At 42.7% G+C, this 16,780-nt stretch overlaps 1 protein-coding gene across 1 annotated transcript in view; it reads right to left on the bottom strand.

The window, feature by feature from the left end:
* TENM4 (teneurin transmembrane protein 4) overlaps positions 1–16,780 on the bottom strand; it is a gene marked incomplete at both ends in the record, with an annotated part of 337,845 nt that overhangs the window by 3,866 nt on the left and 317,199 nt on the right. Inside the window, 3 exons of the mRNA XM_084201037.1 lie at positions 4,797–4,939; positions 10,707–12,321; positions 13,542–13,838. Of these exons, the coding sequence (XP_084057163.1) occupies positions 4,797–4,939; positions 10,707–12,321; positions 13,542–13,838 (2,055 nt within the window). The remainder of the gene's footprint in view (positions 1–4,796; positions 4,940–10,706; positions 12,322–13,541; positions 13,839–16,780) is intronic.

Raw genomic sequence — 16,780 nt, 5'->3', positions numbered from 1 at the left:
TGTCCTTAGGTGACATTTCACTTTATCTAGTAACAACCCTTTGGAGAGAAGAGAACGACCTTCATCATTTGTTCTCTGCTGCACAAAGCTCAGGAGAGCGGCACATTACCGGGATCTCTGAATAGCCTCTTGCATTTTGCCGGCACCTCTTGAGGATTTGAAATACCATCGCCAGATCCTATCATCTGTTGTTTTTAAATACCGCCTTCCAGTGTGAGACTGAAAGCTTTAATTTCCCATCAAGGATCCAAGATGTGAAATACGTGAACATGTTTCCAAGTTTCTTTCTATCCTTGTGCCATTATAGACAGATAGGTGTTTCTCTTACCACCATATGGCTTACAATGCAGAAAGCTACTTTTTCTAAAAGGTTTGGAAGCTGTGATTTCTCTGATATATGATTTATTTTTAACTCCTTCCTATTTATCATAGAAAGGCTTGGTCTGTAAGGGACCTAAAAGATGATCTTCTAACACCCCCACCATGGCTCAGGATGCCCCCACTAAACCAGGCCGCCCAAATCCACATCCAACCTGGCCTTGAACAATCCCAGGGATGGGGCATCCATATCCTGTCTGGGCAACCTGCGCCAGTGCCTCACTGCTCCCTGGCTACAGAATTTCTTCCTAACATCTAATATATACCTCAACTGTTTTCATTAAAAACTGTTCCCCTTTGACCTATCCCTATTTGCTAGTGTAAAAGTTGCTCCTCCTCTTTTTTATAAGCCCCCTTTTTATTTACCCTGTAGCTCTCTGTTAACAAAGCCATTGTTCAGCCATCAGCCTCCTCCCTATAATCCATGTGGCCATCACCTGGAGACAAGTCTCTGTTTGGATGTGCCCACCAGCATGGCTGCACTGAAGGCTCTTGGGTTGTCCGAGAGGTGACGCGTGGGGCAGCAGAGGTGAACCATGGGCCAGCAAGGCCAGTGCTCTGGATGCTGCCTGGCTGGGAATGAGCCAAACAGGAGCACTAACTCAGAGGCTTAGAGGACAAGTCTCTCCTCCACCCCACCACTGTACATGACTGTCGGAGGATAACGAGGTTCAGTTCATTAAGCAGATTGCAAGTGTGGAGAAGTAAAAGGATTTGCCTCCTTCTCTTGCTCATCACTTTACAGATTTCTCATCTATCTTCATAAAGCCTCAGGACCTTAATGTTTTTGAGACTCCTTTCCCTGCATTGGATCCTTTGAAAACTGACCACTGCATTTGTAAAACATAACTGGGAGCTGATGGACAGATGTGCAGACAGTGTGACAGTCAAAGCCCAGGCCAAAGCAACTGCAATGTCAGGATGCCTTCCCTGAATGATGAACACTGGCAGAGACAGTCCCTCAAACAGATTGTCCTTGGAAGAAGCTCTGCCAGAAAGCACAGCCCTATAGCTCACTTCCTGGCTCAGCATCCCAGAGCAGCTCTTGCCTCCAAAATGCTGCTCCAGAGGGGATGCCAAAAACTACTTCTCCAACAAAGCCTGTAAACAGGCACTGCAGAAAACAGGACCCTTCCTGGAGACAGTGCCCATGGGATGGAGAGAATGGTAGTTATAACAGGATGTAGATAATGATACAAGTGCTGACTCCAAAACACTCCTCCCTGGAAATAGAGTTGTTCTGGCTCCAACAATTACCTGACAGCTCAACAAGACAAAAAAAGGAAGGGAAGAAAAAAAAACCAACAAAAAAACCAGAAGAGAAATTGGATTCAGGTGCCGCAGTTCCACAATATGCCAGAGGTCACCCAGAGTCCCCCAGTGGCCAATAACACTGAACTTGTTCAACAAACAATTTAGTGACAGCCTCACAGTTGTGGGGAGGAGGGGGGAAGTGCTGCACAATGAAGTATTGGATTTTAAATGTCACTTCAGAGCTTTAGGGGGTTAGTGCAAGGCTTATGACATGCTGGCTGTTTTTGAGGTGGCGGATGCTCAAAGTCAGAATTATTTCTCCTGTCTTATAGACCGGCAAGGCAAGTACCAAAAATGTTTTGGAAGGTCCTCTGCTTATGCACTCTGAAGAGAGATGAAGCAGCCATTTATGGATGTTAGTTGCTTTGTTATTCTGCTCCCGTTAGTTGTTCCTCTCTGATAAAAGAACAGACACAATCTGCTGGGCCAACTTTTATCAGCAAAGACAATGAAGTAGCTTAAATATACTTCTGTCTATCACAAGGAGGTGTGTGACCCAGGGACACTATGGATCAGAAAACGGAGATGAAAAAGTTGGGGTACATCATTCAGTGATCAATGCCTTGTCCAGGCTACTTTTAAATGACAAAAGATCAAGAGCTTACTCTGTATGCTCTGCAATATCATTTTACAGTTTGATCAGTCTTATTAACTGAAAATGTTTCCTGTGCTTTCATTTACCTTGGTTTAATTTTGTCATTTCCTATGTGAAATTTTCAAAAGTTTCTATTTTCTTCCACATGCTTCACCAATAAATGCAGAGACAACTAGTGAAATGGAGGACAGGACTGTGTCTGGGAGTGTGTATTGATGCCTGGAAGGATTGGAGTGAACAGAACTTCATGGAAACATCAGTGTTGGATGCATGGATAGGCGTAGGAGAAAATGGATCATGTATTCATGTATTATATGTGAATGAATTTGGTATATGCAAATATGTGCCTACAATATGCTGGGTGTGACAGAAAGCAAGGGAATCCTGCTTTACAGCATTTAAGAACCACTTGCTATCACAGCATGATCCTGCAACTGTAGACTGAAATAAAAATGCTCACGTTTTGTTGCTGTCATAACAGGGGAAGAATATGAAACAGCCTGCAATGGTTAAATTTCACTTTCAACATCTGAGTGCACAGGGACTCATCTGGAAGCATGACAGCTGTATAAAGCCCTCTTTTAATGAGCAGCGCCCTGCATAGCCCTCACTGCAGCTTCTGGCTTTAAAAACCTGTGAGGGACATGGAGATTTCCTTTTCTTCTTATTGCTCATTCAAGCAGGTTCACCTAAAATGGGTGGACAGAAGGGAGGGTTCCCCTTGATTTTTTTTCCAGCTCATCCACTTGTACGAATAAGGGTGAGTCATCACCTCTAGCTGTCACTCAAGTTACTTGGCTATTCAATAAGTCAAATAATGATACTATTATGCACATAAAAAAGTTATATATATATTACACACTATAATACACAAAATGATCTAATGATAAAATAATAAAATACTACCAATAATAATAATTTCTGTGGTGGTTCTGTGAGAGTTATTATCTATAGCACATAATAACCATACAGAGATGATCTTCTGTGCAGTCTCTGGGTGAGTCTTTTCTGTTTGCCTACTCCTGTACAGCTTTGCCCAGGGAGACTGTGTCCCAGCAGAGAGGAGGAAAAATCCTGAGGCTCTCCATCATTAGAAAAATAAGTTCTATTAACATTTTATTGTTAAATCCAAGGAAATAAGAAACAAAAAGGGAGTCTCTGAGCTCCAAACCAAAACTGAGGTACTGCACTGTAATAGTTTTCAAGCATCAACCCACCCATGGTAATTTTTTTAGTTCCCCCAATATTATTAAGTGACACTTCATATAAATTTCTTGTTGAAGTTGAAGCTGGTACATTTTAACTTGTCTTCAGCATGGCTGTGAGGCTGAGTACCAATGATGGACTGACACATGACTACTATCAAACTACAGTAATTTGTTTGTACCTTTGAGTGATACCTTTTGTGGTTCAGGAAATGTGACCTCCTGGTTTAAGATGTATATCTCAAGAATCTGCTGCAGGTCATTAAGATTTCAGTGAAGCCACAGGTAGAGAGGCTAGGAGGGCAGATGGAATCAATTCCATTTCCTACTGTTATCATATTATTAGCAGAAATGTGGAGAGCATGTCCTGATCTCCCCAAGCACATTGGTGCCTCACTGCTCTTGCAACGTTTGAACACCCAACAACAGCAAGTGGGAGTTCAGACTTAAGAGGATACAGACTAAACAGATGAAAGCCACCCCAGAATACAATCAGGCTATGAAGTGGAAGAGAATCCTGAGAGGTAAGTGACTTTCAAGGTCATACACTGATAAGCAGTAGGGCTGGGACTTAACCTAGGGCTCTCAAATCCTGACCCTGTGTTCTAACTTTTAACAGTGCTGCCTCCGTCTTTCAGCTGAGTAAGTCTCAACAGGAAGATGGGGAAATGATTGGGCTGCAAAAGCCTTTTTTTTGCCAATTTTATCACTGAATTTTGCACCAGCATCTACCAAAATGCCTTGGGAAACAAACCTGTTTTTAAAAGCAGGACACAGTTATATGGGATTAAACCTGGTCAGGTAAAATGAAAGTTTAATATAATCAAAAAATTCTTTCTGGAAAGACCCTCTGCAATACAAAAGAGTTTCCTATACAAGTAGTGTGACTTCTTGTTTAGGACATTTTAAACCAGAATAAATAGGTTTTTAGAACAAAAAACAAAAAAAAAAAGCCCAAACTTTATAAACCAATTCTGTATCAAGATTCACTTTTTTTAACTTCTAAAAATCCTGAGTGCAAAGGCCTTGAATTTAGCCTGCAATATGTGATAATGGGGCCTTTTTTGGGAGAAAGAAACAGTAACACACCACTTCTCGTAGCAACCACCAGAAAATATCACAGGAAAAAGCACCACGGCAGTGGGGAACTTAGTATGTGATTATTTGGTCAGATTTCAATACTGGAATGGGGTTTGACTCACTCTTCAGCTCACAACATGCTGGTAGAGCTTTTTCAACCAACATCGCAAATGGATAGTTTGCTGATAAGGGCATGAGATACAGTATGGAGTTACATGGATCACCTTGCTATTGTCCCATTCTTGGGTTTTCATCTGTGTGTGGATTAGCTCATAGGATGGCTCCATTGCATCCATGTCTGGCTTGGGGTAGCCGGGGATGACATTGTGCAGCTGGAACCCAAAGGTGAGCAGCCAACTGTTGACATCTGAAAGGGAAGAGAAACATAAAAAAGATTATCTGATCTGTCAAGCAAGATTCGCCAGGAGACGGCCCAGAGGAGGACCCCACAGTGGCTGGCACTGTAGCAGTCTGGACAAAATGATGAGCTTCTGTTTTGTGTGAAGAGCAGAAATCTTAATGGTCCTACAATGAGCTGTGTGCCAAAATCTGGCCTTTCCACCTCCAGCCAGAGCCAAATTCTGCACTTTCCCAGCTCTGAAACAGAAATGTTGGCAGTGAGCAAATGGCCCAAATCAAAGCCAACTTCATGTCTGCCCTTCATCAGCAGAAACCAAGCATTGCAGAAGTACAGCAACAGCAACACACTTGGAGGCTGAGATGCTCCAGCCAATTGGGAAAGGTTATCCAGTCCTACAGTCAGCTCGGAACACCTCAGCCCCAATACTTCTCTACCTGAGGACTCTCAAAGGGCCTGCAGGCTGAAGACTAAATGTAGAGCTATGTGCCAGAATACCAGGACATCCAGGATGGACAGCTCAGGCATTTAGCCGGTGCTCACAGAAGAGGTTCTGGACACATCCACTCCTTTTTCCCTGGGTTTCCACCTCAGTCCAGAGTTTCCTGGCATCTTTCATAAGAAGCTGTAGTTTGAGTATTAAACCAGTGTAAAGTACATCATCTTTTACAGTGATATTTACAATTAGACTTCATACTACCTGCAAGGTACATTATAGTGAAAATAAGTGTTCAGACACAAGAGATACTTTGTTTGGGTACTTTTTACAAACACCTTAAAAGAAGTCCATGAATGGTGAGAAAACTGGTGTCTACCACTGATAAATTACTGTCTTACAAAGAAGAGGGACCGCTGGCACTAAAGGGAACGTGATGGAAAACCAGCCATTTGGGACACCATTCCTGCATTTACTTGCCAGTAGATTGCAAAGTCTTCCTTGATTTTTGATTGCACAGCCATTAGAAATAGCAGGTAAAAGTTTATCTGCTGGAGGAAAAATTATGAGGTTGGGTAACTCCTAGATCTGCTTGGAATTAGCACCACTTTCCCCCTTAACTTCAGAGCATTTGATGAGCACACCTTGTTTGCCTTCACTTAGCTCCCGAGGACACACCTGCTACAGTCCCTGAGTAGCATAGTGGGCATTTGGCACACAATAGCAATTGCAAGGCAAAAAAAGGTATGAAGGTGAAGTTTAACTAATATTAGCTCCCAAGAGTCTTAAGTGTCTGGATGTAACTGGAATTTTGTTGATGATTGCTCTGCTTCAAGCTGGAAGTGCAAAGGCTTGACTTTCATTTTACTAAACTCAATAAGTGTTGTTGAAACCATCTGAAGACAGAAAAAAAATTTAAATAATCAAATATGCATATTTGAATATTTTTTTCTCTATTCCCATGAGCCTAAATGAATGTTTTGAAGAACTAGTTGGAAAAGAAATTATGGATGCAAGTGGCAAATAACGCCGTTCCAGATGACTGGAGAATCAGGAGCCAAACAAACACACTATCTGTTGCTTGTTTTCCTACAGGCCAAAATGTTGCGATTGGGCAGATGTCCAAAAAGCCCTTGCGACAATCCATGTGGAAGAGGGAGGATTTCTGTAATAAAAACACTTCTGTTCACTCAATGTACAGATTGTTTTTGGAGTGTCTTTGAAACAGAGAGGTTGGGGGGTATGAGAGAAATGAAAAGGCTCATTTGATTATTTTGTTGCCTAGTGCTAAAACAGCCTGCCTCCAAACCCTTCTTATCTCAAATGAAGAGCTTTGATGTACATATTGTGGACCAGGTGGTCAGGAGAACAAAGTAAAACAGTGAAGGTCAGCATTGGTGCAGGAATCATTTCCCAGGCACTTCAAAAATGCTAGAAGGAATATAGAGCATGGATGCTGAACTGTTGAAAAATATGTAACATGTCTGGAAATATCCAATACAAGGGTTTTTTTAATACTTCTCAGAAAACTGACTTCCAAAACATTTGCAACAGGAGTTTGTTCTTTTTTGGGAAAGGTGTTGGAGTACCCAGAACAAAAACAAAACCCACCAAAACAAACAACCTGAAACCATGGGAGGAAGGTGTGGAACTGAGAAAACAGAGGGGAAAATACTAATTTGCCAGGAGGCAGTGACAACTTTTTTGACAGAAGTACATTTCACATCACAGAGGTTTTTTTCAGCTACAGTAACCCTGCCAACACATTTCACAGTAAATTCATTTGAGGGCAAAGAAAAAGAGTGCTTAATGCAGACACATGTAATGGAAATGTCAGTTCAATCAATCAGGATTGCTGAAGCTGGCAGCAAAGCTCTGTGCCATGAAGTGTACAATCACTAAAATATTCATGTTTAACAATGGGCCTCTCAAAACGTAAATACCTGCCTCTCCTGCTCTCCCCTCCACATACCTTCAATTTCTTTAAGCTCAGAGACCTCATCACTGTGGACCAAAGCATGTGCTGGTCACCCATGTCCTGTGCACTGAGCTTCCCTAAGGACAAACAGGTCCCAGTGTGGAAATGCAGGAACAGAGAGGGGTTCCCTGTGTCCAGATCTGGGCAGATTTGGTAGTGATGACAAGGACAGTCTTATCACGCGTCCTGTCCACAAGGTGCCTGAAAGGCTGAGCAAAAAGTGCTGGGGCAGCAGCCACGTGTCACAGCACTCATCCCATAGCATGGCCTACTTCTTAAATGCACTGGGGGAGGAGAAACTTGAAAAATATATTGGGCTCTGTATTCTTGAAAAACTAAAAATAGAACTTATAAGGCCATGGAAAAAATTATTTACTGCATATAAAATATTAGTGTATCAGGTTTTGACATCTTGATTTTATTGTCAGAGCTGTGTGGGGAAGCTGTGCACCTGCTCTAAAACACGGCTAGAAAAAAATATTTTCTTGTTTCTTAACTTGATCAGGAAAACAAAAATCTGTTAATATGTCACAAAGCAACAGTTCAAAAACTAGATGTGTTCAAACCAAAAATTTCAAATTAACTTCTGAATTAAACTCCATGTTGGTTTTGACTCGTTATTTTTCTTTTCCAGTTTTCAATCATTAGTTTACACTTAACTTGAAAAGGCTGAAAATCCAAAATACATTTTTCTTTAAGGACATTCTGGAATTTGTGATTTAGACAATTCTGAGAGCTGTTTACGCTTCTCATGAGAAATCTCTCAAGCTCAACCCTCCCCCCTAAACAAATTCAGTTTTGGCAAAGAAGTATTTTCTGATAGGAAAAGTTATCTTGAGGTATTCCCTCCCAGCCTTTATTATCAGAGTGAGAGCAACATACAGGATCTTAGCCTGCATCTTTTGACATTTTTTACTTCCCTCGTGGCATCATCTTCTCAGCTCTGGAGAAAACAACTTTTCATGAAAAAACCCCATGATCTAATCCTTATGATTACTGCAGAAGAACCTGAAAGCACAAATCCTAATGGCTAGAAAAACAAGCAGGATAGAAACCCCAAGATTTTTACTTTGTAACATTTATTTACTGTTAAGCAGATCTTGTAACACAGGGGAATGCAATTATTGTTGAATATGGGAAGGTTGTGATAGATGCAGCAGGAGCACTTAAAAATTAATTCTATCTCCTTAAGAAGTATGCACATTTGATGCATGATTGTGGCATTTGGCTTTTCAATGACTGTATCTAGAAAAGAGTCCACCAAAAAGTCCTGTCGAACTTCTCAAACTCTCCTCATTGCTACCACTGTTGCACACGATATGAAACTAGTTGTGAGACTAGAGAAAGGGGATAAAACAAAGCAGGCTGGAGGTGAACCTGGGGGCAGCACACCAGTGGTAGAGGGACAATATGCTAGTGAGGTCCTTCAGATTGCTATCTCAGTATAGGCAGGGGATGGCAGCAATCATGCAAGTGTGATCAGGTGGCCAAGAAGGCCAGTGTCATCCTGGGCAGTATCAGCAATAGTGCGGCCAGCATGACCAGGGCGTTGATTGCCTCCCTGTACAGGGCACTGGTGAGGCCACACCTTAAATCCTGTTCTGTTTTGGGCCCCTTACTACAAGAAGGACATTGAGATGCTGGAGGGTGTCCAGAGGAGGGCAGTGGAGCTGGGGAAAGGTCCGGAGCACAAGTCTGATGAGGAGCAGCTGAGGGAGCTGAGGGTGTTCAGCCTGGAGAAAAGGAGGCTCAGGGGGGACCTTATGGCTCTCTACAACTGGCTGAAACAAGGCTGCAGTATTCAGTGGGGGCTGCTCTGTTCTCCCAGGTAACAAGCAATAGGACAAGAGGAAACAACCTCAAGTTGCACCAGGGCAGGTTTAGATTGGATTTTAGGAAAAATTTCTTCACAAAATGGGTTGTAAAGCACTGGAAGAGGCTGCCCAGGGCAGTGGTGGAGATACCATCCCAGAAGGGATTTAAAAGACATGTAGTTGAAGCACTTAGGGACACTGTTTGGTGGTGAATGTGGCAGTGCTGGGTTAATAGCTGGACTTTATAATATTAGGGTCTTTTCCAAACTAAATGATTCTATGATTCTATGTATATAGGAAGGCCATTTACCATACAAAAGGATTTTCTGTAAAAATACCCCAGCGCTCATATTACAGCAATTTTACGAAGTTTCAGGGGAAGCACTTCAGAGATTGTGTCAAGCTTTAGGGTAGGCATGCTCCAAAATATGTCCTCTAAGTCTAAAGCAGCTTATTTTCTTGACTTTCTGTAGACACTGTTGATTCTGCAAGGCTGATTAACTTTGAGCTACATAGCTAGTAGTGTAGTAGTCATGCAGACATTCTTAAATGACTGACTGTAATGAAAGGTTTGAATTGCTTTGCCATTCTGCTAAAACAATTCTGTATGCCATTTTTTTAGTTGCGAATAAATCTCTAGGCAAAACTGTGTAAACAGAGCTGCCATTTTACAATGAGAAAGGTTATCAGGACATTAATTGGTAGCTAAACTTCAGCTATCTGAGGGGACAAAAAACTGTAAGCAAAATAAAAAGAACAAACACTTAAGAAGAGAAAGGAAACAGGTTTGGGAACTACAATCTCCATCTATGCTAATGAATTAAACATGCCCCTTACATGGGGGTCCAACTGGCAATTTAAAACTTATGTCAGTTAATTAAAGAATGGAAAACCTCATGGTGATCAGGACACTGAGAGAGGAATTACCTACTGTACTGCTTTTGGTGAGGATAAATTTCTTTATAGTAGCTGGTGCAGGGCTGTGTGTTGGATTTGTTCTGGAAAGTGTCGGTAACACAGGGATGGTTTTGCTACTGCTGAGCGGTTCCCACACAGAGCCAAGGCCTATTCTGCTCGTCACCCCACCCCACCAGTGAGGGTGCTGGGGGTGCACAAGGAGCTGGGAGGGGACACAGCTGACAGCTGACTCTGACTGACCCAAAGGCTATCCCAGACCATATGATGTCATGTAAAGCTGGGGAGGAAGAAGGAAGGAGAGGACATTTGGAATAATGGTGTTTGCCTTCCCAAGCCACTGGTTTGTGGGATGGAGCCCTGCAGTCCTGGGGATGGCTGCCTGCTGATGGGAAGTAGAGAATTAATTCCTGGCTTTGCTTTTCTTGCACAAGCAGCTTTTGCATTTCCTATTAAATTGTCTTTACCTCAATCTCTATCTATGGGTTTTCTCACTTTTTCAGTTCCCCATCCCACCTGGGAGGAGTGACCAAGCAGCTGTTGTGTGGGGCTTAGCTCCATCTGGCGTTAGACCATGACACCTATTTGCTGATGGCAAGCTTGTGAAAATGTTTATTAATTTAAATGTCTTACCTGTCATGTAACATTTGATATCCTGAGAATTGCTAATGGGGTTGTTGTTTTTGAACATATACAGGTTGAAAGGCATTATGTTATTGCTACTCAGATGCTTCCACATATCATGGTCCGGACTTGTCCAGCGACCCGCTAGCACATCGTAGTCTCTCCGCCCCATGTGGATAAGCTTCGTGAGTGGGTCATACAGTCCTCCATGGTAGCCAATGATGATCTGGAAGTTGGGATTAGTGTCCATATAGATCTCCCCATATGCTGTGTACAGTATCTGCTTGATCATTAAGCCAGTCCCACTGAAGACAGCCAAAGGAGTGCCAATGTTATCGCAGGCTATGTAGAATTCATCGCCGCTACTGAGCTCCATCGCAAAGAGGTGGCCTTGGAGGTCATAGTACAGGGAGGTGATCTCAGAGCTTGAGTGGTTGTACAAGTGGGTGACCTTGGTTGGGTTGGTCAGATCTGCATAGAAGAACTGCAAGTGATGGCCATGGCTGGTTTTGCTGGAGACTCTCCTTCCTAGGCCATCATAGCGGTACTTCACACTCCACCCACTTGCTTTATTGTAGGCTTTGATGAGCAAACCAGCTGAATTGTACTCAAAAATATCATTGCCCCTTTGCTTCAGGAAGCCATCTTCATCCATTTTGTACTGCACATCCCCCAGTCTAGTAATCCTGTCCCTGAGGTCATACCTGAGTGGTGTAAGGCGGGCACTATTCCCCGGACTCAACAGATGGAGGTTTCCATTTAGGTCATAGCTGTAACGCCAGAGAGGTTTGTCATTGATAGACACAGTCTGCAACTGGCCATCAGCATCATATTCATATGAGTAACGAGTTGTGTTTGCGTAAGGGCCAACCTTCAGCTCTTTCTTAACCACTCTCCCCATGTTGTCGTACTGCACAGTCATCCAGTACATGAGAGACCGGAATATCTCATACTGGACCTCCTTCATCCTGCCATAGGCATCAAAATGTTTAGTGTGGGTCATGACAGCAGTGGTGATAATCTGGTTGATATCATAGTAGATGACCCCGAATTTACCGAATTGCTCAGTTTTGCCTGACACATCATCGTACCTGTAGAGATCAATGGGCAAAGGTGTCTCGTTGATGACCGCTTGCATGCTGGTCACCCGGAAGCTGTTGTCATAGTTGTAGTCAAAGCGTGCATTCACCATGCCCTCCTCCGTGAAGCGGAAAATCTGTCGGTCAATAAGGGGCCCTATCTGTCTGTACCTGATTGTGCAGGTGAACCCTTCATTCTGCAAGTTTATGGTCTTCAGCATGCCCGCAGTTTCATCGTACGTGAAACTGATCTTTGTGGTGTCGTAGAGCATCTCGGCTAACTTGGACAGTTTCCCATACTTGTAGATGACACGCCTGCCTGTGCCCAAGTACAAAGTGTGGAGGAGCTGCTCATCCTCTGTGAAGTCCTGAATTACTGAGGCATTGCCTTCTGGCGGCCGGTAGATGTTCCTGTAGTAACCAATGGAACGAATGGTTTCCAAAGTCTGACGGGCAACGTTGGGCATGGTCACCGAGGACAACCGGTCATTCTTGTCAAACTCAAAGATGTACTGTCTCTGGCTGTGAAGGAGCAGCACCATGGACTGGATGGAAAGAAGAAAAGTATAGATTATATCCCTGTTTTTCCAGCGAAATTATACTCTCACAAAACCTGTAAGATTCCTCAACCCAAAGAGCAGGGCAAATAGGACAAACCTCTGTGCCCACAGAATTCAACAGTGAAAGGTAAGGAGCTAAGCACCGCACAGCAAGTATCCTCAAATAGGAGTAGGTCAGTGGAAGAAGCTGTTAATGCAGTGAGGAAGATCCAAGTTCAGAATGCTAAGTTTTTCAAATCACTACCCTATAGCTGTCTTACCAAATTCCCTGTGCCAATAGCCTTTGAAAGATAACTAAATAAAATTGGTAGAGCTACTTAAACAATGCTTGAAAAAGTATACTCCAACACCTTCCAGTGATGAATTAATTCATCACGTCAACCCATCTTCTATTATCCTCTTCCTCCATACTTCTTCCTGCATACTTATTTGTTCTGGGATTTTCTTTTTTTTTTTTTTTTTTTTTTGAATATAACAAACAATCCACATAGATTGTATAACACAAGGAATAAGTCAATACTTTATCCTTTTTAAAAGATATGGCACAACTACAGTTTCCTTAAACTGTTTTAGGGATAGGTGCTATTCAAAAACCAGGAATAAAAAATTCCAGTCCCAGGTATATAATATATGGATCTGTGGTTAATTGGGCAGTATAATGCTGAATGGTAATACTTAGAAAATATAAGTGCCATGCTAATCTACAGAGTGAAGGCTCAGGAGACACTGCAAAATGTGCTACAAGTATGGCTGAATTAATGCGTCACTTATTAATTATTATGTATTTTTGTAAGTAGAGATGGACCACTTGAAAAAGGCAGGATGTCAGAGTCTATAGGTTGTTTTCACATGGAAAATTGTACTGGAAATTCCTACTGTTCACTCTGCTGACTTTATCTGAGCATATTTTATATTGCAGTCAACACAATAAAGCAAGATTTTGCTTAAAAAAATCACGTGGCAAAGCTTCACAGTTCACATGCTCTCAGCATGACTACGAAAAAAACCATCTCAGACAATTTTCAACTGCTCTGTGGTAGTCTGGCATGAAAGCCACTTTGTGCACCTTAGTGGGACAGAAGAGGAGGTCCGGACCGTAAGGACCAGCAATTAGCTGAGGTGAAGGAGTGCAGCTGTACTGATGTCAAAGGAGAAAACCTGTGTGCCTCAAATGCACCATCTCTGAGTGGTAAGATCATTCTTACCTTCTCCAAGTAGGTGTAGCTCCATGATTTACCATCAGCAAAGATTCTGGATGTAATTCTGCCAGACTGATCATACTCCATCCTTTCTGACATCGTGCCCCTCTGAATCCCTGCAATGTGTCCTCCTGGGGAATAGGTGACATTGACCCCGTTCAGTCTGCTGCTGGGTGACCAGAGACTGGGCCTCCCTGCCTGGTCGTAGAGGATGCGGAGCGTGAACTTGCGGTGGTCATCATAGATTTTCTCAGTCCTTGTCACACGATCAAAGTCAAGGGACAGCAGGTTTCTGTTGTGAACCTACAGGAAAAAGAGGGAGAATTAGGAAGCTGGAAACAGTATAAGTTAGAAAACTAGTCTTGTTTCACCAAATACCTCTTTACAACACACTGCAGAGTATTCAGCTGTTGATTGCTACTGGATAAGACACAATTTTTAAAGCAAAGAGTTGTCCTAACATTGCTTTGATTGACTTCAGTGAGGAGAAAGAGGCAGAAGTATGGTACTTTTCAAACACCACATTGAAGGAATACTGCTCATATCCCAAACCTAGATTTAGGACTGCTACCGCAGATGTGACCTACGGAATACAGAATGGCAACTTATTGCAAGGAATATGTCCAAGATATTCTACTAATCAGGCCTTGAAGATTGAGTCTTTTGCTTTCAGGCATATCAAAAAACATTTGTTGAGAAGAGATGGGTGTTGTGCATCATAGCAGAAATCAGTGTTTTTCTCTGAGTTTACTGAATATAATGGTTAAGCATTTCTCCTGAGATGAAATGTGGAGGCTTTAACCACTGTAGATGTTACAAAGACCAGGAACTTTCCTGCAAGAGCTGGACCTTTAACTTCATTGCTCTGGGGCTATTCAGAGTGGCATAATTATATTCTGATCTTTGGAAATGCAGAGGCACTGGAGGTCAGCAAAGGTATCTACTTCAAATGCAAGAGCAGGAATACATTTTTACTCAGGGGTTGCAGTGCACAGCAATACAAAAAGGAGCTGATAATATAACTCATGTTTAGTGATGTGTGCAAGGAGACTTACAAAGCCACATCACCACAGCAGCAAAGTACTGGTTTGAAAGCAAGGAGGAAAACCAGTATTCCCAGTAAGAGCTTGCCAGTGAAGACAGCTCTTTCGCTATCCCACCACTTCCAAACTGCTTTCAGCTAGTGAATGTCTTTCTTCTGGAAGGGTGTAGATTCTTCTTGGATGAATCTCAAACTCCAAAAAGCTGACTTGGTTTTCAGTTTCCTTTAGAGCCCTTTAGCTATAGTCATTAAACCAGAGTTTGCTGCTTGCTATGAAGTTTTCAGATCAAGTTAAAAACACTGCCCCATCCTGCTCTGGGTAACACTGACATTCCTGACTGAAGTGTTCAGAAACATGCAGATGTGGCACTTGAGGTTATGGTTTGGTGGGGAACATGGTGGTGGTCCTTATTTTAGTTAGACTTGTAGGACTTTGTATGATTGGACTTCAAGGGAAAGGATGGGATTGAATCAACAAAGAGATTTCTCAGCCCTGGAAGAATAGGAGAGGGAAAGGCTGAATCACTGCAGTGCCTTCGTCTTGCATGGGCAGACATCTATGCTGAGGCCTAGAGAACAGGGATGCCAAAAAGACAGAATTCAGAAAAAGGTATCACAGGAGCTGGGGAGAGAAGGAATTGTTGCCATGATGTAAGTGTGAGAGGCAAGTGCAACAACAATTTTCAATTTATGGATAACAAGGATATAAGGTGCTTCAGGGAAGAAACTCTGTAGAAAGGTAGACAATGCTTTAATTAAATATGTATGATATAGAGCGTAAATGTGCAATGGGAGAGAAGAAATCAGCCACTATAACAGGGAAGCTGGAAAATAATTAAAAAGGTATCAAAACTCTTAAGTACAGATGCACATGAGTAACTAAGAGGAATTTGGTATCTCCTAGGCGCTTGCTGCTATAGAGAGAGAAACACGAGAGGCAATTCCTCACAAAAAAAGAAAAGCAAAGCAGGAAGTAATAGCATCTCTGCCTCCCATATATTCACAGAGCAGCTCCATCCTGGCAGCTGCAGCTTCTTCTGCTCCAGGTCTTTGCCAAGAAAGCTGGGAAGAGCTCTTCTAGGGCTGGAACAGTCATCCAAGCTGAATGAGGTCTTCCTGAGACGTATGTTAACAGCAGTGCCATTCACTGGGCTGGAAGGACCAAACAGCAGGTCCCTGGATAGCTCTTTAAGCTCGGTCCAAATGTCTGTAACCTTTGACTGGTGCCATAAATTGTTCCACCCTCCCTATGCTCTGGCAAGCAATGTCTGTGCAACTACTTGGAACCTGTCTCGCTTTTCCTGTATTTTATTTTTTAATGATTTGTTTTCTTCTGCTCTCTTGATGTACTGTCTCTTTTATCTGAGAAGTGCTGCAGAGCAAACAGTAACCCCTCAAGGTGATGAGCAAAGTGAACCCTACCCTGCCAGTAGCTTCTGAAGAGGGTCTAAATCTTTTTCATACTTTTTCAAGGGCATGCCTTGTATAGAAGTGAATTTTCTGCAAAAGAACTGACAGGGCTGCAGGCTGCAGTCCAATAACTGTGTTTTATGGTGAGCAGCTAAAAAAGGTGCCATCCTCCATCCCAGACCTTATTCTGGAATGGAGTCTGAAAACCTCCTGCAAAAAGGTTTTGCCCCTCAGAGTGTTTGACAAGGCTTGTGATCAGCACAGGATCAAGACAGGGTAAATTTAAATCCACAGTTCACAGGGGATTTGACATCCCTTTAAAATGTGTGAGAGACTAAATTTAACCCCTAACTCACGTTCCACAGTATTTTATTCAATCCCTTAGCTTCCTCTGCAGAAAAAAGAGCATAAACACACCACCACCTCTGATTTCTCCAATGCTTTCTTTGGCACTCCTTTAGCTTAAATGATAATTAAACAATATGTATTGATCTCCCTGGGAACACTAGAGTTCAAAAAGGGAGAGGATCCTCATGAAAACAGCCTGGCAACCTTCAGCAGAGGAGGGCACAAAATGCTCCTGCAATGAGGACTCCAGGTGCCAACAACATCCATGTGATGAACGGCTGCCTACAAAGGAACTTCCCCAGCAAACTGCTAAAACTGTTGGAGTGGCCATAGCCAGACCTCAATGTCTTGCAGAAATTGTAGAGATCATCCTGGACCATCTTTATTAGTCAGCATACAAGGAATGGCTAGCACCACATACCCCTCTGGTCATGTTGGCTCTGGG

The sequence above is a fragment of the Fringilla coelebs genome (genome assembly GCF_963513975.1).
Source record: "Fringilla coelebs genome assembly, chromosome: 2".
Lineage (NCBI taxonomy): Eukaryota > Metazoa > Chordata > Aves > Passeriformes > Fringillidae > Fringilla > Fringilla coelebs.
The sequence above is the reverse complement of the archived record's forward strand: the minus strand, read 5'-3'. Positions and strand labels throughout refer to the sequence as shown.